Genomic DNA, 23,361 nt, shown 5'->3' on the forward strand with positions numbered 1-23,361 from the left:
GATCCCTACCTGGGAGGCCAGGGATGGGCAGGTGGGAAGGAACTGGGTACTGGCTTTTGGTACTCCACTCTCCCTCCCTCCCCTCACAGACATTCTGTTCCTTCCGGGCCTGATCTCAGACCCTGCCTCTCCCTCACTTGGCCAGCCTGAGCTCTGCCCCTGCTCCTAGGTTCAGGCCATCTTTCCACCTTTCCTCAGCTCCCCCACCTGAGGGACCTTAGAGATCACAGGGACAAGCCCACCCTTCAGTAGCCCTGGTCTCTCCTCTTGGCTCAGGAAGGGCTTCCACATGCTGCCTGCTGTCTCTGTTCCGCAGGTGGATGTCCTGTGTGGCCAGCATCCACCTCATCCTTCCCTCTTCATTGTCATGCTCAGCTCTCTACCAGATTCCCAAAGGCTCATGCCTCCAAGCAGCCTGGTTTTCTCAACAAATAAACTACATGAAAATAGAAAGAGACAAACAAATGCAGTATGTAAACCTTGTTTGAAGCCTAATTTTAACCAACTAACAAGGGGGTGGGGGGTGAGTGAGACAATTGGGGAGATTTGGACGATGGATATTGAATTAAATTAAGAAATTATTATTTTTTTGGAGTAATAAGAGTATTGTGGTTATATTTTTAAAAACTCTTGTCTTTTGGAGAAATGTACTAAAGCTTTCTGGAGGAATCGATATAGTGTCTAGGATCTGCTTCCAAATACCCCAGACCGTGGGGTGTGTGGATGGCACAGCATGTGACCTTGAATTGATAACTCTTCAGGTTGGATGGTGGGTTCATTATATTCTTCCCTTGACTTTTATGTTTGATAATTTCCATAATAAGCACATTAATAAAGTATTTTTATCCAGATAAATGTTGGTTTTCCAGAGTGGCTCTTTTTCCGAGAATTCTGGATAGCTGAGGTTTATTGTAGTTTGTAAGTTCTTGGTAGGATTCAGTTACTGAAGCTCTGCAGATTAATTAAAATGAAGGCTGTAAATAGAAAAATTTAGGACATGCTAAAAGCCACACTTCATTTCTCAACACTAACCTCAGCCACCTTCATTTGCTTTCTCCTGCACCTTCACAGTCAAGCTGTGGAAAACTTGGGCCCCACCTGGGTCCTGCTTCTTCACCTCCCACTTGATCTTCCCAGCTGCTGCCCCTGCCACCCATTGGGTAAAAACTGCTCCGGTAAGGCCTGCTCTCTGTGCCTAGTGGATACTTCTTAACCCAGTCTCTGCGATGTGAAATGCTATGGATATTTGTCCCCCACGCACAGCCCTGCCCAAGGCTCCCTGCTGACCGCCCCCACCCCCCCGCGCCCCTCCCCCCCCCCCCCCCCCAGCTTCCTGGCTGCCCTGGAGCTCCTTTGCCGCTGCTCTGTCTCCCTAGCCCTTCCACTGGGCATCTCTCCTCACTCACCACATGCTCCCTGGCAAGCTTGTCCATGCCCATGGCTTCAAGCACTACAGCTGTGCCATGATCCTCAAATCTCCACTTTCAGCTCATATTCTCCTGGAGCCTCAAACCCGAATAAATGTCCAACTCTGCAGGGAACAACTCTGCTTGGATGTCCCCAGGTCCCCAGGTGACATGTTCAAACCAAACTCCTCTTCTCCAACCCTCAGCCATCCTTTTCTGTGGCTGGGGTCTCGTGGGTGGCACTCTCACCTTATGGAGCCAGAGACTGGAACCCCCCAGATCCCTTCTGCTTCCTCCTCTCATCACCCATCAGCAAGCTCTTCCCCTCTCCCACTACTGTCCCTGAGTCTCTCCAAGCCTCGGTTCCTTACTTGTAAAATGAAGATAATAATAGTATCTCCAAGAGTTGTTTGGAGGGTTACATGAGGTAATACACCTACCTATTGTGCTTAGAACAGGGCCTGACAGACAGCAAATGCTCAGGTCAGTAAAACATCAGCAGTGTTCCTCTTCCTCTCCACCTCCTACTGGCTCCCCCAGCCCAGGACACCACCAATCACCTGCCTAGCTGACTGCAACCTCCCCTTGTCTCCCTGTCTCCACTCGGTACATACTCCCCAAGGCCAGAGGGTAGTCAGAAGGATGTTTCTAAAATACAGATCTGACCATGTCATTCCTCGTCCTAAACCCTTGATTGGTCCTGGTCATCTCTGCATAAAGCTAAACTCCTTGTGGGGCCTGCAAAACCAGGTGGGGGCTGGGCCGTTTTCTCTTCAGCCTTACTTGCTCCCAAACCACACCCCTGGCACCTTTGCCCGCCACACTTGAGCACCTCACCACCTTTGCTAGGCAATGCACTATCTTTACCAGACACTCTTGCTCTCTTGTCCCTGCTTGTCCTCCCTCTAAGTCTCTGAGAAGCTGCCCCCACCCCCTCTACGCCTCACTGGCTTGTTGTGGGCTGTTGGAAACCCCTACCAGATTCTGGGCACCAAACTGAGTCTTGAGTGAGGTCCCCCCAAGTCCACGAGCTCTTCTTGGAGGGAGAGAAGTTTGTCCTGCTCATCTATGATGAGCCAGTGGGCAGCAGAGCATAGAAGGATGAGAGAAAAGAAAGGGGAAAACAAAAGAACTATAAACCAAGTGAGAGAAAGGGGAGGATAAAGGAAGCTCACATGCCAACAGGTAGAAAGAACAGGAACATCTGGCTACCTGAGCCTGCATTCCCTCAGGGCCCCATCAGCTGGACCCTTTCTCTTCTCCCAATTGTGTAAGGGTGCCTGCCTGGCCCCTCTCATGACTGGCACCATTTCATTTCTGAACCAAGCTGGGTTGGAGCAGCTAGTGAGAGCCCATTGTCAAAATCCCCTAGACCACGGTATCAACGGCTATAAATCAGAGCTCCCCACCCACTCTTGCCCCAGCTTTGTAACTCCCTCTCCAGGACAGTCCCTCCCCTGGCAAGCCCATTGCACTCACCCCTTCCATCACTATGTTTCTTTCATAGCACTTACCAGTTTTGTAATTAACTTTTTTTTTCTTGCTGTTAATCCTCATCTGAGGATACTTTTCCCATTGATTTTTAGAGAGTGGAAGGGAGGAGGTAGGAAATATAGAGAAAGAAACATCAATGTGAAAGACACATTGACTGGTTGGTGCCTGCACACGCCCTGACCAGGCCAGGATCGAATCTATAACCCAGGTACATGCCCTTACCCGTGAATAGAACCTACAACACTTTGGTGTATGGGCTAAGGCTCTAACCACTGAGAACACTGGCCAGTACTGTAATTAACTGTCTTTGTGATTGTATTCCTAACTGAACTCCACAGGGTCTTGGCTTACTACTGAACTCCAGTTCTAGCACACAACAGGTTTTCAAATATTTGTTGTTGAATGGTCTAGTTTTAGAAAAATGAGAGGATAAACTGGTGGAGGCAAGGAGGCTGCTGTGCTGGGCCAGGGTGGGAGATGACGTTGGCTGGATGGCAGTGCAGGCACTGGCACACTGCAGTCACCTGCCTGGAGCCCTGGCAGGTGTGGCTCAGTTGGTTAGAGCGCAGTAATTACCTAGCACTAGAAGGCGGCAGGTTCCATTCCCGTCAGAGGTTTTGGGTTTGAGTTCTGGTCGGGGCCCTTACAAGAGGCAGATGATTGATGTTTCTCTCTCTCACACTGATGTTTCTCTCTTTCTCTGTCCCTCTTCCCCTCTCTAAAATATAAACTTTAGAAAAAGAAAAAAAGAACTGCCTGAATTTCAGGCCCTGCTGACTGGAGCAGGAAGCGTCAGAACTCCAACTAACAAGGACACCCCCAGCTGCCTGTCTCAGTGAATGAAGTGAGCCTCCCCTGTCCCTCAGAGGTTCTGTACTATTGCCCTGGGAACCTGAGAGGAAGACAATGTAGTGGCTGGTCCTCATTCCCCATCTGTGCCCCCTAGAGGCTGCTCACATTTGCATACTCAGGCCTGGAGCTGGGCAATGTTTACATCTCAGGTGAACTGTGAGAACCACCAGCAGCTCAGAGCCTCCCTCCCCTCTCCCTCCAGGGTCAACAGCTCCTCTGAGATATTTACTTTGCCTCCTACCAGGGGGACCCCATCTGTATCTGGTCAGGCTGGCACCCCCCCCCCAACACCCCCATCCCCATGCTTGGTTCCAGCCCTTCTTGTGCTGATGGCTTGAACAACACAGCAGGAGAGACAGCCAGGACCCCAGGCATTACCCTGAGGACAGGGCCCCAGAGCCCAGATGGTCCCAGGGCCAAGCCTGGGGCTATAGCAGAATGGTGGGGGAGGGCAGTGGTGAGAGCTCCCACGGCAGACACAGGACACTCACGGGTGCAGCTTACACAAAGCGGCGGCCACCTCTTCCGGCCGTGCTCCCCACCCACTCCACTCACAGGGCAAGCACAGCCCCACTCACAGAGACAGAGGGATGGACAAGATGGCATGGGGATAGGAGATGGGGGCAGGCAGGCTCAGGGAGTAAGTGCCGAGGCTGGGCAGTGGTGTCCTCATGGAGTGGTTTATTACAATTCTATCTCACAAGGCAGGCGGCAGCAGCACACACGAGCTCCAAGCCCCTGACAGACGTCCGCCTCGGCGCATGCAAACAGTGCAACATGGTCAAGCGCAAACACAGGGCGACCGAGGCGACACAGAACACAGAACACAGAATGGGGAACAAGGCTGGGGCGATGGGTCCCTGGAGAGGGGCCTGGTTTCCCCAACCCTAGGCAGGACAGGAAAAATAAGATTCGTACTTCTTGTAAAATGCCCATTTCCTGGGTACTTTCTTTCTCCTTATCGTGAAAAATAATAAAAAATAAGCACATGGAAAAGAACCTCAAAAAAGTAAAGGAATAAAACTCTAGGAAGGTGAGAGATGGGAGGCCAGGGAAGCCTGACCATGGTGGGGCATCTGCCTCCTGCTCCTCACCCTCCTCTCTTCTTGGCCATCAGCAGGACTCCCCAAATCCCACAGGTGGGTCCATGAGAGGTGCCGGGCCTACGCGGGGTCCCTGAGGGGGACAGGGGGGCACAGGCTGGGACAGAGGAAAGAGGTCCACTGGGCTCAGTTCAGGCTTAGGCCAGCAAGTAGGGGCACGAGGTCCAGTCTCTCCAGGTTGAGTCCCCAGAGACCCATGACCTGTGCGAGCCCAGACGTCACAGGTGCAGCTCATGGGTTTTGATGTGCTCGAGCTGCTCTCGGAGCTGCAGGAAAGAGGGCCGTGTGGCGGCGTCTAGCTGCCAGCAGTTCTTCATCACCTCGTAGACTGCAGGCGGGCAGCCGTCAGGGGCATCCATCTTGTAGCCCTTCTCCACCCGAGGGACGACGTCCTTGAGGGGCTGAGGGCAGATGGGTGGCATGAATCTGTGCAGGGCCTAACCCCTGGAGGGGATCCCTACTCAGCATCCCTCTTCAGGGGTCCCCTTTAGCTCTGCCTCACACCCAGGCCCAGGAAGTGGCCTGGAAGGCCCCGAGGGCAAGCTTCTAGGCCTCAGACTAGGGAGGCAGGGCCCAGGGAGGCCCCACACCTTGCCTACCCCAGCCTGTCCCACCCCAGTGCCCACACTCACAATTCTTGGATAAGGCACTCGCCCAAAGGAGTAGATTTCCCAGAGAAGGATTCCGAAACTCCACACATCAGACTTGGTGGAGAATTTCTGCCACGTGGATGGGAAAAGCTGTGTCAGATCCTGGGAATTTGGGGCTAGGGTGACCCAGGACCCGTCCCCACTGCTCAGGATATAGGGAGAGGCCCCTGAAGCCCTACCTTCTCTCGCAGGGCTTCAGGGGCTGTCCACTTGACTGGCAGCTTGCCCGTGTCCTGGGTGCTGGAGGCCTCCTTGGTGAGGCCAAAGTCGCTGACCTTGGCCACGTTGTCCTCAGACACCAGCACATTTCGGGCAGCCAGGTCCCGGTGCACAAAGTTGTTGCCTTCCAGATATTCCATAGCCTCACACACGTCTCTAGGGGCGAGGCAGCCACATGTCCCCTCAGACAGGCCTCCCATAGCAGGGTGGGGCCCCTCCCCCAGGGGCTGCTTCACTCACAGTGAGAACTTGAGGAGACAGTCTCCGCCCAGCACCGACCGACCCCGTGACCGAAGATAGTCCACCAGGCTCCCCTGAGGCAGGAGAGACAGACCATGGCCCACAGGTTAGACTTGCCCTCTAGCCCTTGGGAACAGTGAACCTGAGGCTGGGTGAAGGGTGACATCCAAGGGAGGTGTTAGGAAAGGAGAGGAACATGGGAGGAGGTGACATGAATATTAGGTTCTACAGCTGGACACTGCTCAGCACTCTCTTTTAATTCTCATCACTCTGAGGTAAACTTTGTTAGTATCTCCGTTTCACAGATGAGAAAACGGAGGTTTAGAGGCGATACGATCTGTCCAATGCTGAAGTGAATAAATGATGAGCCAGGACAAAAGCTGAGCTGTGGGGACTTCAAAGCTCAGTCGGGAGGAGGGAACTGAGAGCAGGGCCCCACGGTACAGTGGGGGGCTTGAGGCAGTTGGAAAGCCCAAGTATTCAGCTCCAGCACAGGGGTGACTCTTGGGGCTGGTGCACACCTTGGCCATGTACTCGGTGACGATGTAGAGTCCGCCCTTCTCTTCCACAATCACGCCCAGAAGCTGTACCAGGTTGCTATGCCGAAGTTGCCTGGGGCAGGATGAAGTGATCAGAACCTGCCAAGCCACCTCACCCCTACCTCTCATCGTGAGGGGCAGCCTTCCCATACACCCCCTACCCAACTCACGTCATGACCGAGGCTTCAGCCAGGAAGGCCTGGGCAGTGGCATCGTTCTTAATGCATTTGACAGCAACTTTGTTCCCTCGGTAATCGCCCAGCATCACGTCTGTGTGGAGAGTGTTTGGGGTTATTCCCAGACTCCCCACAGTCCCTTGGTCCCTCGAAGGGCTCCCAGCTCCTCCTGCTCACCTCCAAACTCCCCCTTCCCAATGGTCTGCAGCAGCTTCAGGTCCTTCATATTCAGCGCCCAGCCACCTGGTAGAAGGAAAGGGTTCCAGTGAGGGGTGTTGAGGCTCGAAGAGAGTTCACAGCAGGAGAGACAGAGGCCGACTATAGTGTGGGGTTCCCTGGAAGTCTCCAGAGCACCTGGGATGGGAAGTGCCAAGAAGCCTGGGTAGCAGGAGGCGAGTAGGCAAGTGAGGACTGGGGATGAGGGTGGCACTCACTGCGGAAGAACTCATCCTGGGCTGCCACTGTGCCCTCCATGACCTTTGGCTTGATGAGTCGAGTGCAGAGTCCATCTGCATCTGAGGTATAGTGCTGTAGGGTACAGGACAGGCCATCATCAGCTGCTCACACACACTGCCCAGATATGACCACCAGAGGGCGGCAGAGGATTATACCAACCAGCCCCAAGTTGCTTTGGTTGGGGAGGGCTCCCTATTTTTGGCAGCGCTTGGGTTAGGGAGGCCCCAGGCTGACACAAGACCCACTCCCATGCCACCTCACACCCAGTTGCTGGACAGATCCCCCATTGTTGCTACCACTCTGATCCTCGCCAGCATTCCCTGACTCAGTCCAGACACCAGTTTGTAGCCAGGCATGCCCAGGACTCTTCCCTGCCAGAGGCCAAGCCAGATAGGCAGTGGGAAGAAGCTGAGAGTGAATTCAGGAGGCATCTGGGAGGCTGTCTGGAGCTACAGGGACACGTGGGCACATCCATGAAGGCGCATGAGTCCAGGGGACCCTAGCCATTAAGGCGTAGCTCATGAGGTCATGCTTATATACACACACTTGAACATGTAGTTCTGTAAATGGCTGGAAGGAAGCTAGTTCCAGGATTCAAATCCTGGCACCTCCAATTTATAGTTATGTGACCTCAGGCAAGTATCTTAACTGCTCTGAACCTGGCCGATGAAATGGGGATAGAGCCCTGGCTGGTGCCCTGGCCCAGTTGGTGAGCGTCATCCCAAGCACCAAAAGGTTGCTGGTTTGATTCCGGCCAGGGCACATGCTCAGGCTGTGCTCAATCCCCGTTAGGGGCGTGCAGGAGGCAGCTGATCGGTATTCTGTTCTCACATCGATGCTTCTCTTTCTCTCTCCCTCTCCCTTCCTCTCTCTCCAAAAATAAATAAAAATATTCTTAAAAAACACACAAAACTAGTACTTAAGAAAATAGAAATGGGGCCCTGGCCAATTTTTCTCAGTGGTTAGAGTATCAGCCCGAGGACTGAAGGATCTCAGGTTTGATTCCTGGCCAAGTGCACATACCTCGGCTGCAGGTTCAATTCCTGGCCCAGCTGGAGTACATGTGGCAGGCAACCAGTCGATGTGTCTCTCTCACATCAATGTTTCTCTCTTTCTCTCCCCCTCCTCCCTCCCTTCCATATTCTCTCTAAAGATCAATGGAAAAATTATCCTCAGGTGAGGATTAAGAAAAGGAAAAAGAAATGGGGATAGTGCCACCGTCCCTGTGGTGGCACTGTGGGATCAGAGATCCAACCTGGCACACAATAAGTGCCATCCAGTCTGCATGACAGTCCCGAGGTCACAAAGCCAGAAGCAGTGGGACTAGAGCCAACATCCAGGCCTATGTGTGCTGTAGCTCACCTCCACCAGCTGCATGAGGTTCTCGAAATACACCTCCTCGTCGATGCTGAGCTTGCTGGCGTGGTACATGATACGGTAGTGCTCCACCTTGCCATCGCAGCTCACGCACAGTGTGTAGTCACCAGGGTAGTTGGTGCTCTCCCGCACTAGGAACAGGCCTGTCTCTGGCGGGCAGAGAAGCCGTTCTGCCTGCTCCCGTGTGATCTTGCCATGGAACCAACTGGGGGACGGCAGGCCAGGGGTCATGGTGGCCCATGGGTAAGGAGCCCGGTGCACCTGCCAGCCTCTTCCTGCATCTGCCAGGCTCTACTTTCTGAAGGCCCTCCCTCTGTCCATCCTTCTATCTTCAGGCCTAGACCCACCCTCCCCCTTTGAGGTCCAGCACCCATGCCCTTCCCCTCATTTGAGAAGCCCTCAGGACATTTCAGCCCTTTCCTCTGGTCTCCCAGTTTTCCTGACTCTTTCCTGGGGGAATCAGGGTTCCTCATCCTCCCTCCTCCCCAGACTTGGAGAGGATCCCCCTCCGGTACTCACGGCATGAGGCTAAGTTTGGTGCCGACCTTCACGCCCTCCCGCTTTTGGACATAGTTGGCTGGAATGATGCCCTCACGGCCCACCTTGTTCTTGGCTTTGTACCAGTTGGGGTCCTAGGGGAAAGGCAGCCCACACACGCTCTCAGGCCCACCCTCCTCTGCAGGGTACCAGGACCCAGAGGGAATGCCCAGAGGTGGGAGAGGGTGGGGGTAGACATGTGAGGTCCCTGATTACCTTGGTGACAGCCACAATGGTGAGCACATCTCCCTTGCAGAAGGGAAGGTCCTGCTCAGCAGTGCCATGGAAGTTGTACTTGGCAATACATTCTGTACCAGATGGCCAGGCGGCCTGCAGGACAGGCAACAAATGGGCGGGTGCAGCCTGGGGCCCCTCTCTACCCACCTGCCCACAAACCCTCGAGGTCATAGCTCTTGGCTGGCATCTGTGGGCCAGGTGAGGTGCTCCACAAGAACTGCCCAAACCCCGCCCCCATGGTACCTGTATTGCTGACATCTTCTCAGATCTGGCGTCCCCGTGTCACAGGAAGGCCAACCTGTCACTTGGTACCATGAGAGCTGTGGGAAGAAAAGGAAGATTGAAAAGTATGAGAATATGCCCCCACCCCCCGCAAGTCACTGAGATCCCACTCCTTCCCCATAGCAATATAAACAGGTGCCAAAGGCAGCCAGAGCTAGGACTGGGAGTGAGGGGGCCACCAACCCTAGGCCCATAGGGGGCTTACAGACTGACAGAATAGCCTACAGAGGCAAAGGAGGTTCGGGGCTGAGTAGCACCAGTGCCATCTGCCCCACCAGCCCCAAGCCTGATGCTAGCTAACTGGTCTGCAGGGGAAGAGGGCCTAGGGAAGTTCGGTGAACTGGGGAAGGTGCTATGTGACTTGGGAAAGTCACCTGTCCTCTGTGGGCCTCCTAGTTTCTTTGTCTATAAAAACTTGCCCAGGCAGTATCTTTAAGCCAAGGCTCACCGACCCTATAGCTTGGTAATCCCACTTCAGGGTGCACACCCAATAGAAAACAGGGCAGGTGTCCACTCAGGCAGGCACAGGGTACTCACTGCAAGCACGATTTGTAATAAGCCTCAAAATGGACAGCTGCCCAGATGCCTCCGAAAAGTCAGATGGATAAACTGTGGTAAATCCACGGAATGTAACACTGTGCTGTGACGAACATCGATAAGCTACAGCTAAGAGACAACATGGATAAACCTCGAAACATAGTGTTAACCAAGAAACCAGACATAGACTGAGCACATGCCATGTGATTCCATCATAAATGTTCGAAACTGGCCTAACCTATGGTGCAGGACGGTGACTGCCATGGGGAGGAGGCAGTGACAGGAAGGGGCTTCTGGATGCTGGTTGTGCAATTGCCTGAGCCCAGATGGGGTGGGTTCACTCTGTGGCAATTCGCTGAATTGGACCTGGCATAAACCTTACAGGGTGCAGGGGCTTCAATGGCAATGCGAGAAACCAGGGTTTACTTCTGGGGGTCATGGGGCCTCAGCAGCAGAGCGTGTGATCTCAAGAGACCAGAAGGAGCCAGGGAGGTAAAACCGGGAGAACCACCCCACTTCCAGGCCTCACTCCTGGTTCTAGAGTCAGGCAGACCTGGCACTGTCAAGTGTGCAACTTGGGTGAATGACTCAACCCTCTGAGCCTCAGATCCCTCACCCTGAAAGGTAGGGACTGGGATCCCCTGCAAGCAGGCTGTGGGAGGAATAGAATGAGGCCCTAGGCTTGGAAGTGTCTGGCATAAACCCCCCACCTCTCTTCTCTTCCCCAAAGGCCAGCCTACCAACCTTTGCTGTCTGACAGGAAGAATGAGGCGCAAGGAGGATGACCCATGCTCTCTTCCCCCCATTAATACAACTGAGCTGCCTGGGGTACAGAAACCACACCTGGGCTCTTGTGGTCCGCATATTGTGGGACCTGTGAGCTCCTTACCCCCATCTTATGGAAGCAGAAACAAAGGCTCACACGGTTGAAACAACTTGCCTGAAGTCACACAGCCCAGAACTTGAATTGGAGCCCCCAACCTCAGGCCCTTCTAAATAGGGACTCTGCTTACTCTCCACATCCCCCCCCCCCCCCCCCCCCCCGCAAAACAGGCCACTGCAGGAGGGCTTAGAGGCTGTGGCATCATTAGTCACCCTCTCAGCTGTCAGTTTGCAAACACTCCTTTCCCAGCCTACAGCTGCTGCCGCCTCCCCACTGACTTGATGATAATAAAAATAATAACAGGCCCTGTTTTCTGAGCACTTATTCTGTGCCAGACCCTGTCTTTGGCACGTTACGGCTTGTCAAGTCCTCTAACAACTGAGAGAGAGGCTATACCATTTTATAGATGGAGACCCCAAGCGAGGCCAAGAGGCAAGGTGGCTTTGCCTGAGGTCACCCTCTCTCCCCACTGACACCTGAGGGCTCAGGTGTCACCCACCTCTGTGCCTCCATGCCTCCCCTGCCCACCATGCCAGGACCACACTGGTCTAGGAGAGAGAGAATGTAAGGGAGAAGAAGCAAGTGATGCTCAGAGAAGGGACAAGCCCAGGAAGCAGTAATCTGGTTGGCCTTCCTTGAGGGGCCGGGCTTGGAGAGGCAGGAGCCAAGTTCTCTCTTTTGCTCTAATGGTTGCAACTTGACCACCCAGGGCTCCCATCAGTACAAAGGGTTGGCGATAACCCCGCAGCTCCAGCGCTGCTCTGGGACTTGCCAGCTCTCCAGTGCCTCAGTTATGCCTGTCTTCTACCTGCTGTTCCCATGTCCTGTCTTGGCACTGTCTTCCCACTCCCTCCCCTGCTCTACCCAAGGAAATTCCACTCACCTTTCAGGGAGCAGAGGAAATGCTTCGGTTGGATATGTGCCTAAAAAATGTAGTGGGACAGTCCACACAATACTGTTTGTAGTAGCAAGAGATTGGGAGACAATCTTTTTATGTCCATTAATAAGGGGCCAAGTAAATAAATGACCAGGTATCCCTAAAAGGGCACAATGTATTTCAGCTAATGGGGCCAGAACAGATCTGTAGCTGCTGATACACAACACTCTTAATGACAGAGTAAATAGAAATGGCAAAAGCCAGCCCAAGTCATTAAAGGAAAAGCTGCTGGACACAGCTTCCAAATACCAGCCCACTGATTAATCAGAAGATGAAAAAGCACCTTCACAATAGTGAGATCTGGCAGACATCTTGCTAACCAAATGGTCAAATTAAGCATCACCAATAATAAGAGAAGCAACAAGTGCCTCCTGCTGTGATCTGCTATGATGCTGAGAAGGACACAGATTCTGGTGTAGTATCTGCAGAGATGTTGAACCTGACTCACTCAGGAGGATGCTATCAGATGAAGCCCAAATAATTGGCCTGGACTTTTTTTTTCTTAAATGTATTTTTATTGATTTCAGAGAGGAAGGAAGAGAAGGAGGGGGAGAGAAACATCAATGGTGAGAGAGAATCATTAATCAGCTGCCTCCTGCATGTCCCCTACTGGGGATCGAGCCCGCAACCCGGTCATGTGTCCTGACCGGGAATCGAACCATGACTTTCTGGTTCATGGATCAACACTCAACTATTGAACCACACTGGTCAGGGCTGGCCTGGACTCTTAAAGTCAATGTCATAAAAGACAAAACAAACAAAGGCTGGGGAGTGTTCTAGATTAAATAAGACAGGAAAGGAGGATACAACAACAAAATGATAATTATGTGAGGTGAAGGATATGTTAACTAACTACATTGTGATAACTTTTTGCAATATATATAAGTATCCAATCATTACATTGTACAACTTAAACTTACAATGTTATATGTCAATAAAGCTGGGGGGCGGTAAAAGAAAGGTAACAATATTCAATGAGTTATTCTAAATGAGATTCTGAGACAGAGGGAAAAAATAGCTATAGAAATCATTACAGGACAATTGGGAAAATGGAAATGTTCGACAATACAAGTGTGACCATGGTACTGAGATTCTGTTAGAGATCCACACTAAAATACTTCATAGTAAGCCCTGGCTGGGTAGCTCAGTTGGTCAGTGTTGTCCCAAAATGCCAAGGTTGGGAGTTTGATTCGCAGTCAGGTTACATACAAGAATCAACCAATGAGCCCTGGCCGGTATATCTCAGTTGGTTGGAGCGTAGTCCTATACACCAGAGGGTGGTGGGTTTGATCCTTGGTCAGGGCACTTACCTAGGTTGCGGGTTTGACCCTTGTTGGGGCACATACAGGAGGCAACTGATTGATGTTTCTCTCACATCAATATTTCTCTCTCTTTCCCTTCCTTTCTCTAAGTACCAATAAAAAATTTAAAATATCAACCAATGAATGCATAAATAAGTGGAACAACAAATGGACATCTCTCTAAAAATCAAATAAGCCCTGGCTAGCATGGCTCAGTAGTTGGAATGTTGGCTTGTGCACTGAAGGGTCGCAGGTTTGATTCCGGTCAAGGGCACATCCAATCTCCACCCCAGGTCGGGGCACCTGTGGGAGGCAACCAACTGATGTTCATTCACATCATGTTTCTCTCTCTCCCCGCCACTCTCTCTAATTATCAATGGAAAAAAATATCCTCACTCCTTGGATGAGGATTAAAATAATAATAATAATGATAATGATAATAATAAAAAAATAAAAATATAATACTTGGGAGTAAAGGGTATGATGCCTGCAACTAACACTCAAATATATCAGCAAAAAAATACATATATACACATGTCTATATATATAAAAGAGGTAAAGCAAATGTGGCAAAATGTTGAGAACTGGTGAATCTGGGTAAAGGATATATGGGTTTTCATTATACTATTATTTCAGCTTTTTGGTAGGTTTGAAATATTCAAAAGGTTGTATAGAAGAGCAAGGTGCAGAATGTCATTCATGGTATGTTACAAGTTGTGTTTTTCTTTTTTTAAAAAAAATATATTTTATTGATTTTTTACAGAGAGGAAGGGAGAGGGATAGAGAGTTAGAAACATCAATGAGAGAGAAACATCGAACAGCCGCCTCCTGCACACCTCCTACTGGGGATGTGCCCGCAACCAAGGTACATGCCCTTGACCGGAATCGAACCTGGGACCCTTGAGTCCACAGGCTGACACTCTATCCACTGAGCCAAACCGGTTAGGTCACAAGTTGTGTTTTTCAAAGTGACATACAATTCCTCCCTAAACTCATATGCACAGATTATCTTTGAAAGATAGAGGAATCTGATAAGCAAGGTTGCCTCTGAGATGGGAAGGGGGAGTATTAACTTCAAGGGAAACTTACTTATCACTGTATATTTGCTATTTTGTCCTTGACCTTTTTTTAAGACAACATGCATCTATTACCTTCCCCCTAAAAATAAGACTGAAAATAGCCCTGACCGGTTTGGCTCAGTGGATAGAGCATCAGCCTACGGACTGAAGGGTCCTCGGTTCGATTCCAGTCAAGGGCATGTACCTTGGTTGCGGGCACATCCCCAGTGGGGGGTGTGCAGGAGGCAGCTGATCGATGTTTCTAACTCTCTATCCCTCTCCCTTCCTCTCTGTAAAAAATCAATAAAATATATTAAAAAATAAATAAATAAATAAATATAAGACTGAAAATAAATAACTTTTTGAAAGCCACCTCTGTCAGGAGCTTTCTGTGATCCCCCAGCTGTGCTGGCTGCTCTAAGCCTCCATCCACAGCCTCTCACACATTCCAATGCTCCAATAAGAACCTCACTGGTCCTGGCCTGGGAACGCTTAGGGGAAAAGGGGGGGCGCCGGGCTGACTCATGTCCCCAGCATGGGCTGGGCCCAGAGTGCTGAATGAATGAACCAACAAAAGAAAGGGGGAAGCTAGGATGGCTGTACCACACTGAGGTCCCTTAACCAACAGGACTATATTTAACCCTAAAGGACAGCAGCTGTCACCCCACCCCCATAGGACTTAGGGACAGGGAACTTTGTAACTTTGTTAAGTCAATGCTTCACTCTGACTTCCTGCCCCAAACTCTGCTCCTAGCAGTCCTTGTGCTGGGGTCCTGGAAACAGACTGGGCATTGTGCCCAAGTACTGAGGTCAGTGGCCACAGCCTCAGGCAGGCCTTTCTTGGGAGCCCAGGCTGGTGGGGGCGGGAGCCCAGAAATTCCTGGGCTGCCATTTCCCTGCCCTGGGAGCTGTTTTAGACCCCCAAGCCAAGCACATGCTGAGAGCCCTGGGAGGTCAAGGGGCTTCTGCCCTGCCCCCTCATCAAAACTCCACTGCCTAATGGGGTATGGGAGCCTTCAGTAACTGTTTATACCCAGCTAAAAATACCCACTGAAAGGGGAAGTGCACAAGAGACCTAGGGGAACTCGGGGCCATGCCCCCAGAGACTCTGATCTGCCACAGGACCCAGCTAGAGTTGGGTGTGGGGCATGGGCAGCCACTGGAGGCAACAGGCAGGTCCACCTTGCCTTCTCATTCTTTGAGTCAGTTTTTCAGGAGCCTCCTTATGCACCCAGCCCTATGCTAGGCGAGCCAGGTTGGGCAGGAGGAGGAAAGGGCCCAGGAGGTCCTGCCCATAGGGCTCCAAGAACTCCACTCAATGTCCTTCTATATATTTTATTGATTTTTTACAGAGAGGAAGGAAGAGGGATAGTCAGAAACATCGATGAGAGAGAAACATCGATCAGCTGCCTCCTGCACACCTCCCACTGGGGATGTGCCCGCAACCAAGTTACATGCCCTTGACCGGAATCGAACCCGGGACCCTTCAGTCCGCAGGCTGACGCTCTATCCACTGAGCCAAACCGGTTCTGGCCTCAATGTCCTTCTAATAGCAAATCACAGTCAGGTGTGCTCAGTGCCTCACCAGACAGGATAGACCTGGGCAACCTGGGAAGACTTTCAGGAGGTAGGGGAGGGGAGCTGCAACGGGGAGGATTTTAGGTGGAAGTGACTTGAAGGGGTGTGTGCTAGATCAGGCCAGGCTTAAGATTCCAAACTGTGGTACAGAGGGAGTTAAGGCTGAAGAAGGCTCAGCGTAGGGCACACAAAGGCTTTGAAGCCAGCCCAGAAGTTTCTGATGCGTCACAGGACAAATACTAGCAGAACTGAATTTCCGATTTGGGCATGCCCCTCCAAAAGGGCAGTGCACCTGAGAAAGGTGGGGCACTGCCAGCAGTTTGGCTGGTTTGGCAGTAAAATCAGCCCCACCTCTGCAAAGGACACCCAGGCTTTGGGCACTGGGGCGCCCCTGGCCACACACCAGACTATGGGGGTGAAAGGTTCTGGCTGACCCAAGCAGGTGGTCCCAGAGCCCTCAGCACTCCCACTGCAGATGTCTCAGGGTTGGGCAGCAGAATTGGGCACCAGACCCTTGGAGATGCCTATACTTCTCTGGGGATCAGGGAAGGTCTGGAAGGATGCTCTACTTTGGCTCCAGTGTATGTTGCCCAAACCCCATCCCCAGAGCTCTCACAGCCTTCAGCACCCCTTCCTTAAGGGGAGGTGCCAGTTTAATGGCTGAAAATGTTAAAAAACAGAATTACAGCAACTCACTGGCTTTTTTCCTGCCCCCAATGGCTGGCTCAGTGGGAATGGTAGTCCCATCTAGTGGTTTGGGAAGTGAGAGGAGGCCAACGGGAATTTCATTCCCTAGGGCCTAGGCTGCCTGCAGCTGGAGGCTGATACTCCTGGCCCAGAAAGGTTTCTAATTACCACTCAGGGCCTAATTATCTGCATGCACTGGGCAGCAGGGACTGGGGCCTCCCCAGGGTCCTTCTCAGTCCTGAGCTTAGGCTGTATAGTTTGCATCTTCATTTGCCTATATTTACATACAGCGTCTCAGCACTGACCTCCAACGAGCCCTTAGAAATCATAGAATGTACCTGTTCCTCACCCAAAGTCTCCTAGCCAAGTTACAGATGGGGAGACTGAGGCCCAGAAGCCCATTAGCTGTCTAGAACTTTGGCCTAGATTCCTGGTCTCCCAGTCTCAGAAAGGGATCCACAGAACATACAGCTCAGAAGGGAAAATAATGAGGGTCCAACACAGGATGTACAGCTTTGCTGCCTACGTGAGGGAGAAGCGGGGTTCAACAGCCTCCCCAGCAGGATGGGCTATAAAAATGAAAGCACAGGAGAGCCTACTGACCCACCCTGAGTTAATTACTTAATCCTCCAAAAACCCTGTGAGATTTTACTGCCGATCTATTTGTCAGAGGAACTAGGCTCTGAGCAGTGTCACCCAGCTTCCATGAGGCAGAGCAGGGAGTTGAGCTCAGCTGTCTGAATTTGTTCAGGGGAAAAACCTTCAACTTTTCCTTGGGCAGATGACACCCTGAAAATGGACAGATAGGTGAGGAGGGTGTTCACAGGAGGTCTGCCCAGAGCTTGGCCCTTCTGTTCAGGAAAGCACACGTTACATCTGTGCCCACTCCGTGTGTGCCACACCCTACCTCGCACAGAGAGGCCAAGAGTTTGTCTAGGGCCACACTGCAATTAGAGAAGCTAGCAACCCTAGGGACTCCAAGCAAGGAACTCTGCCCCAACCCTGCCTCTTCTGCAAATGCTTCTTGATTTTCACGGCCCTTCCCCTCCAGGAAGCCCTCCACTATTACAGCCTACGCAGATCCTCAGCTCTGCCAGGAAGTGGTAACCGCAGGCCTCCCCTAATTGACTCCTCTCCCCATCTGGTCTCTCCTACAGTAGGCCAGTAGGGGAGCTCCCAGGGTTCCTTCTTCATCCTCCCCTCCAGTCTCCCTGAAGCGTGGACAACATAGACCACAGATGCCTGAGTCTCAGTGAGGACCAGGTACTTGGCAGGACTGAAGAGCAACAGCTAGGGTGAACAGGCGTCAGAACGACACCCAGATTTTCACCCACCCACAAGGCTTCCAACTGTGTGGATTGCAGGATAGGCAGAAGGGGGCATCAGGCAGCCTCTCTTCTGCTTGCTCCTGCAACTCTGGGTCCAGACCACAGAAGGATGGGGGGCGGGGGGGGGGGAGGCGGAGGGAAGCTGCGGTTGGAGGCCCAGCCCCACGGAGGCGTACAGAGCTAGTGTGCGATGAGAAACTACTCTCATCATAGTACCTCAAAACCAGGAAGAGAAACTGAGCAGGCAGAAAGGGTGAGCTGGGCTGCATGTGGCCCTCAGGTCCCTGGGGCCTGCCACGGGTAGCTCCAGAAAAGTCACAGACCACTTCTCCCTTCTGGGCTTCAGTTTTCCCAAGGAAAGAATGGGATTCTCTCCTTGGCCCTGCCTGTCTGCCCGACTAGTGCAGGCTGCATCCCGCTTGTTAAGAGACTCCACAATTGGGTGGAGCAGTCCTAATACCCCAGTGGGCTGTGGCCTCTCCCAGGAAGCAGGGCCTTGGCCTTTCGAAGCTAGCCCCGCCCTGCTCACTTCTCCCCTCAGCCATGCAGGGAGCACACCAGCTCTCCCTTCACCAGCTCTTTATTTTTAGGTTTGAATTTGACTTTAATCATTACTTAGCAGATTCTATTTCCAGCCCTTGAATGAAGGGACCCAGAGGAGAGGAGGAAGGGAAGCAGGGCTCCCTGCCTGGTATGGGGGGGTGGCCTGCTCCTCCGCCCATCCTGCCCAACCAAGAAGTGGGGACCGAGAAACATCCAAAGGGCTTACCCAAGCCGGACCAGCATCTTGTAGAGGACCCCACCCTGTGAACTCATCCCAGCCCAAGCTATGGGACAGGAGGGCAGCTGTAATACCTACTTCCCCTGTACCAAGACCAGGGAGGAGGGAGACACTTCACAGGCAGAAGAGTGGCAGCCAGAGTCCAAAGTCACATGCATGGGGGACCTCTGCATTGAATGGGCCATTTTGGGGAGGATCCTCTGCCTAGGTTAGTCCTGAGCCATCCTACGGTCATCTGGGACAATGGTTTCCTAGGCCTGGGAGTGACAAGCTGAGACTGGTTTCCTCCTACTGTCCATGAGGTGGCTCCAGGAGGGTACTTCCAATTCTGTAGTTTCCACAGAAGCAGAACAAGAGGAAGCAAGCAGTGTCACAGCAGTACACACTCAGGTTAGACCCGGGGAACACCTGCCAAAGAGGAGGGCGCTAACACACAAGACTTCCCCAGGGATTTGTGGACCATTGATGTTCTCTTTTGACTCCCCTGCCGGGAGGCTCTAAAAACCCTACCTCCCCCATAGCTTTCTTTCCTCCCGCGGCCACCTGGGAAGATGAGGTTGGCATGGCTGTACCAGGTTGGGGCTCAGAATGCCTGGGTTCCTTGCCCAAGTCTGTTTTCCCAGGGAAAGCAGGCCTTTATCTCCAATGGGGAAATGCAGGGCTTCCCAAAATGGCCTAGGAAGTAGCTGAAGCTGGGGACAGGAGGCAGCTGAGCTCACAGAGTCCTCATCCACTCAGTTCTGATGCTGGGCAAAGAGAATGGGTAGGGTCGGGTTCCAGAAACCAACAAGTATCCTATCTTCTCAGAGCCAGGCCCATGATCTTGGCTAGCAAATCACAGAGTGATGGGGAGGGGGAAGGCAGGGAGGCCAGAGTAGTCCAGAGCCTCACAGACATAAAGAGGGTTTCAGAAGCGCGGCCCCCCTCTCCCCCCCACTCCAGCAGAGACCAGTCCTTGGTTGGGTGAGCCATCAGCTAAGCCTGCCCCAGGTGTCTTCCCCATATGTTGAGGCAGCCTGTGGTGGGCACTCCATCAAGAGTGCCAACCCCTCCTGACAAAGTGCCTACAGAAGCCAGGGGCTGTGCCAGCACTTTCTAGCACCTTCCAGGGGTCCTCAAACTACGTGGGCCACATGCGGCCCGCTGAGGACATTTATCCGGCCCGCCGGGTGCCCCTGCCTATCCTGCTTAGCAGCAGACTCGTCCCGGGCCCGCAGTGCGCATAGGAATTTGTTCATAGTTTTTTTTTTTAAACTATAGTCCGGCCCTCCAACGTCTGAGGGACAGTGAACTGGCCCCCTGTTTAAAATGTTTGAGGACCCCTAGTACACTATACACCCCCCGTCCCCCAAGGAGGTATCACCATCCCAGGTGTATATACAAAGGAACTCTGGCTAAGAGGGTGACCTCTTCAAGGCCCCTCCACCAGGCCTAAATGGCATGGCTGGGCCTAGAACCTACGTTGATTGGGAGCCAAGTTGCCCACTCTCTCCAATACTCCTGGCTGCTTTGGGGGCCTGTAGCAACTACCACCACAACAACAGATGGGCAACAGGTACACATGCTCAGTAAGAAGGTCTGGGTGAGGTTGCTGTGGCAGCTATTTGGAAAATTCTATAACTTTTTAGAGGCAAAGTTACACAGACCATGTAGCAATATGAGAAAATGCCCATAGACACAATATTAAGTGAAAAAAGGTATCATTGCCTGCACATTCAAATGACAATAGTGACGAAGAAACAAAACAACCAGGAGAGACTGGCAAGGAATTCCAAAATGCTACAATTTATAAAGAAATAGTGGGTGATTTTTGTCGTTTTCTAAATTACCTGTAGTTGTTTTGTCTTTCTAAATTAAGAAACTAATACATACATAGTTTTCTCACAATGAGCTCAGATTTGCTTTCCTGAGCTCCACCTGCTCCCCAGCTCTGGTCCTTGTGTCTGGGACATCTTTTGCCATGGGACACCCTTCTGTTAAGAGCAGCTCCTCAGATACATTAGGGTCTCTTCTTACCATATCTTTTCCAGGACAAACACCTCTCTGTTTTGGGGGGACTATGTGTCAAGGCTTTGAAATTCCTCAAAAGATGAAATTCAGAATTAGACCCAGGCTATTCTGCCCGATCAGGCCACCTGGAGGCTTGTTAGGGCAGCCTCATCCCACTGTGGATCCTTAGCCTCAGTCCCTGCCAGCTCTCAGATGCTTCATAGGGCTCAACCTCTTGGGGCCTGGTGTCACCTGCAGTGGTGCTGGGGACCATTTTCTGTCCTTTCTTGCCCCCAACCCAACTCAGAGAGAAAAGGAACCACTTCTGAGAAGGAGAGAGGCACCAAGCTTGCCAGATAAAATACACATCCCTGCACACACGCTAGCCTGAAGCCAGACCCTTTTCTATAAAGGCCTCAGAACCCCAGCCACACCAGTACAGGTCATAGTTGGTTGGTATAAAAGCACCTAACCATGTCAGGCCTCAGCTCCAGCCCCTCAGGCTGGAAAGAAAATTACTGCTAGGTGAGGGGAGCCCTCACAGGCCAACCACATCTGGTTTCCCTCCACTTTGCACGTCAGGATGACCAGAAAAAACAACTTCAAAATCAAGGGTAGAGGCCTGAGCTGGGCTCAGACATGGCTCAACATCCTCCAGGGAACCTCCTTACTCTTTTCAGGAGCAAGAGGATCCTGCCACACTCCCAATCTCCCTCTTGCTGCCTTTGCCATTCCTGCTGAGGTCCCACCTAAAAAGACACTGGAACCCCCATGGTGTGAGAAGCTTGGAACAGGCCCCTGGTGCCCCTGACAATGCTCCTATGCCAAGGCTGTAGGGTGCTCCCTTTGGAAACAGGGCTCTCATCTTCCCCATCTGGATCTCATTCACATCCTGAACCTGGCTGTCCCTATGCTAGCTAGGACCAAGGTGTGAGAGGGCTGGGTTGGAACTGACCATCAAGCTGTTTCAGCTCAACTCTAGGGCCACACCAGATGGGTGCCCCCACATATTCACCACATCCCCATTGGTGGGATCCAGCCTCAGGCACCAGCAGGGAAATCCCATGGCAGAGCAGATGCTGTCTGAGCCCTACCCAGCAGAGCTGAGGCGGGAAGTTCTCTCCCTCCCCTCCAGCCCTCTGTGGGGCACATGCTCACTCCACAGGGTCCCTTGGGCCAGGCTGGGAGCCTGTGTCCCTGATAGGTAAAGGTGCCTGTCTGGTTGCCCTCCAACCTACAGAAGCCCTCCACCTGCAGTGTGGGGGATGCAAGGACAGAAGGCAAAACTACCAGAGTCCTGGGGAGTAACATCCCCCTTTGAGCTTCAGTTTTCTGGTCTACAAAATGGGAGAGGAGCTGAACCCCTAGTTAAGCTTCAAGAATCTGGTAGCTGGACACGCCCCTTCCTAACACCTGGCCTTGGCCCTGAGACGTCTAGGTCGGAGAATGGGCTGACCAGACTGTTAGGTGGTGGGACATGGTTCTAACACCCAGTGCTACCTCCACCTAAGACAAAGGCCCTGCCCAGTGTCCCCACCCAAGGCCAGAGGTCCCTTGGCTTAGGCTGGTCTGGGACGTCAGGGTGACAAGTTCAGCCTCTGGGCCCTGGGCACCCTGCAGCGGGCAAAGCCTCAGCTGAGGGAGGGAGGGAGGGAGGAAGGGAGGGGTGAGAAGCCGACAGGCCAGGGAACCTGCAGGGGGGCCCAGGACAGGCATCAGCACACTGCCCTCTCCCCAGGCTCCCTCCCTCCAGCCAGCCTCAACGGGGGAAAGAGGGGGACACTCAGAGCGGCTTGAGACAAGTCTGGGACTCAGAGGGCAGCAGCTTCCTCCTGCGCTCCCCTCCCAGTCGGGCTGACAGTGATTCCCGGGAGAATTCGAACCCAGGAAGGAGGGGCAAGGGAAGTGGGGGATGGGAGTGGACGCGACGGCAGCTCCACCCGAAGCAAAAGAAGCGGAATGGGAGACCTCTACCCTCTTCCCCCCGGGAAGCACTCCCACGTCCACCTCCTCCGGGCCTGCCAGGCACTCACCTCTCTTGGGAAACTGCGGTCCGAGCCACCTCGCTGCGGGCAGCATCAGCGGCCTGCGGGACGGTCCATGTGGCCAGGGAGAGGGGAGGGGAGCAGGGGGTTCCGGGGCGCGCGGGGCGAAGAGGTATAGGTGCGAAGAGGGGAAGGAGGGACGGCCAGACGGAGGCAAGGGGCCGACCGCGCGGCTGGGGTCGGGGAGGGAAGAAAGGCGGGGGAAGGGGGCGGGAGGGAATGGGGGAGGAAACAATGTAGCCGGCACGGCCCCGGCAGAGTTCCGCTTCCGAACGCCGCCACCAAGGGTAGATTTCGGAGCGTCGCGGCCGGGGCCGCCCGACGCTGGATCGGGGGCCGCGGGGCTCCCCGCGCTCTACTCCGCGGAGGCTCCGGCGGCCACAGGCTGGCTGGGGCGGAGGAACCCCTGGCCGGTGGCCGGCCCCGACGGCGGCGCGGCCGGGCGGACGCCCCGCTGGAACCCCGCCCCAGCAGGACCCCCAGGCAGGTTGCGGGGTGGGGCGGGAGCGGGAGGGCGGCGGCGGGCTCGGCTGCGGCGGCCGAACTCGGCTCGCCCCGGGCTCCGCAGGGAGGAAGCGCGCAGGCCTGGCTGGAGGAAGCGGGGCCCGGATCCTCCGCCCGCGGCAGCGCGCCTGCGCGAGGGAGCCCGCCGGACGTGCGGCGGGGCGT

General features: G+C 53.2%; 1 protein-coding gene across 3 annotated transcripts; it reads right to left on the minus strand.

Moving 5' to 3' along the window:
* Positions 1 to 465: 465 nt before the first annotated feature.
* CSK (C-terminal Src kinase) lies at positions 466 to 23,308 on the minus strand. Of its 3 annotated transcripts, XM_080646169.1 has the most exons (15): positions 22,681 to 22,819; positions 9,530 to 9,606; positions 9,266 to 9,379; positions 9,032 to 9,144; positions 8,498 to 8,717; positions 7,114 to 7,207; positions 6,857 to 6,922; positions 6,674 to 6,773; positions 6,486 to 6,576; positions 5,965 to 6,038; positions 5,685 to 5,880; positions 5,488 to 5,574; positions 5,176 to 5,256; positions 2,385 to 2,472; positions 466 to 951 (listed from the first exon to the last, which is right to left on the minus strand). In XM_080646169.1, the coding sequence occupies exons 2-15, from the start codon at positions 9,542 to 9,544 to the stop codon at positions 941 to 943; spliced, it is 1,350 nt and encodes a 449-aa protein (XP_080502295.1). In that variant the 5' UTR covers positions 9,545 to 9,606; positions 22,681 to 22,819; the 3' UTR covers positions 466 to 940. The 3 variants fall into 3 exon arrangements, with proteins under 3 accessions (XP_080502295.1, XP_080502293.1, XP_080502294.1); XM_080646167.1 differs by lacking the exons at positions 466 to 951; positions 2,385 to 2,472 and having other exon boundaries at positions 4,414 to 5,256; positions 22,681 to 23,308; XM_080646168.1 differs by lacking the exons at positions 466 to 951; positions 2,385 to 2,472; positions 22,681 to 22,819 and adding an exon at positions 10,106 to 10,199 and having other exon boundaries at positions 4,414 to 5,256.
* Between the last annotated feature and the right edge of the window lie 53 nt (positions 23,309 to 23,361).

The sequence above is a fragment of the Plecotus auritus genome (genome assembly GCF_963455305.1).
Source record: "Plecotus auritus genome assembly, chromosome: 1".
NCBI lineage: Eukaryota > Metazoa > Chordata > Mammalia > Chiroptera > Vespertilionidae > Plecotus > Plecotus auritus.

Bases quoted from the DNA above. Each gene is read 5' to 3' on its own strand.
- CSK (XM_080646167.1), bottom strand. The intron at 7,208-8,497 runs GTGAGCTACAGC...TGTACCCTACAG, and splicing joins ACCTCATGCAGCTGGTGGAG to CACTATACCTCAGATGCAGA. The intron at 6,923-7,113 runs GTGAGTGCCACC...TCCTTCTACCAG, and splicing joins CCAGGATGAGTTCTTCCGCA to GTGGCTGGGCGCTGAATATG.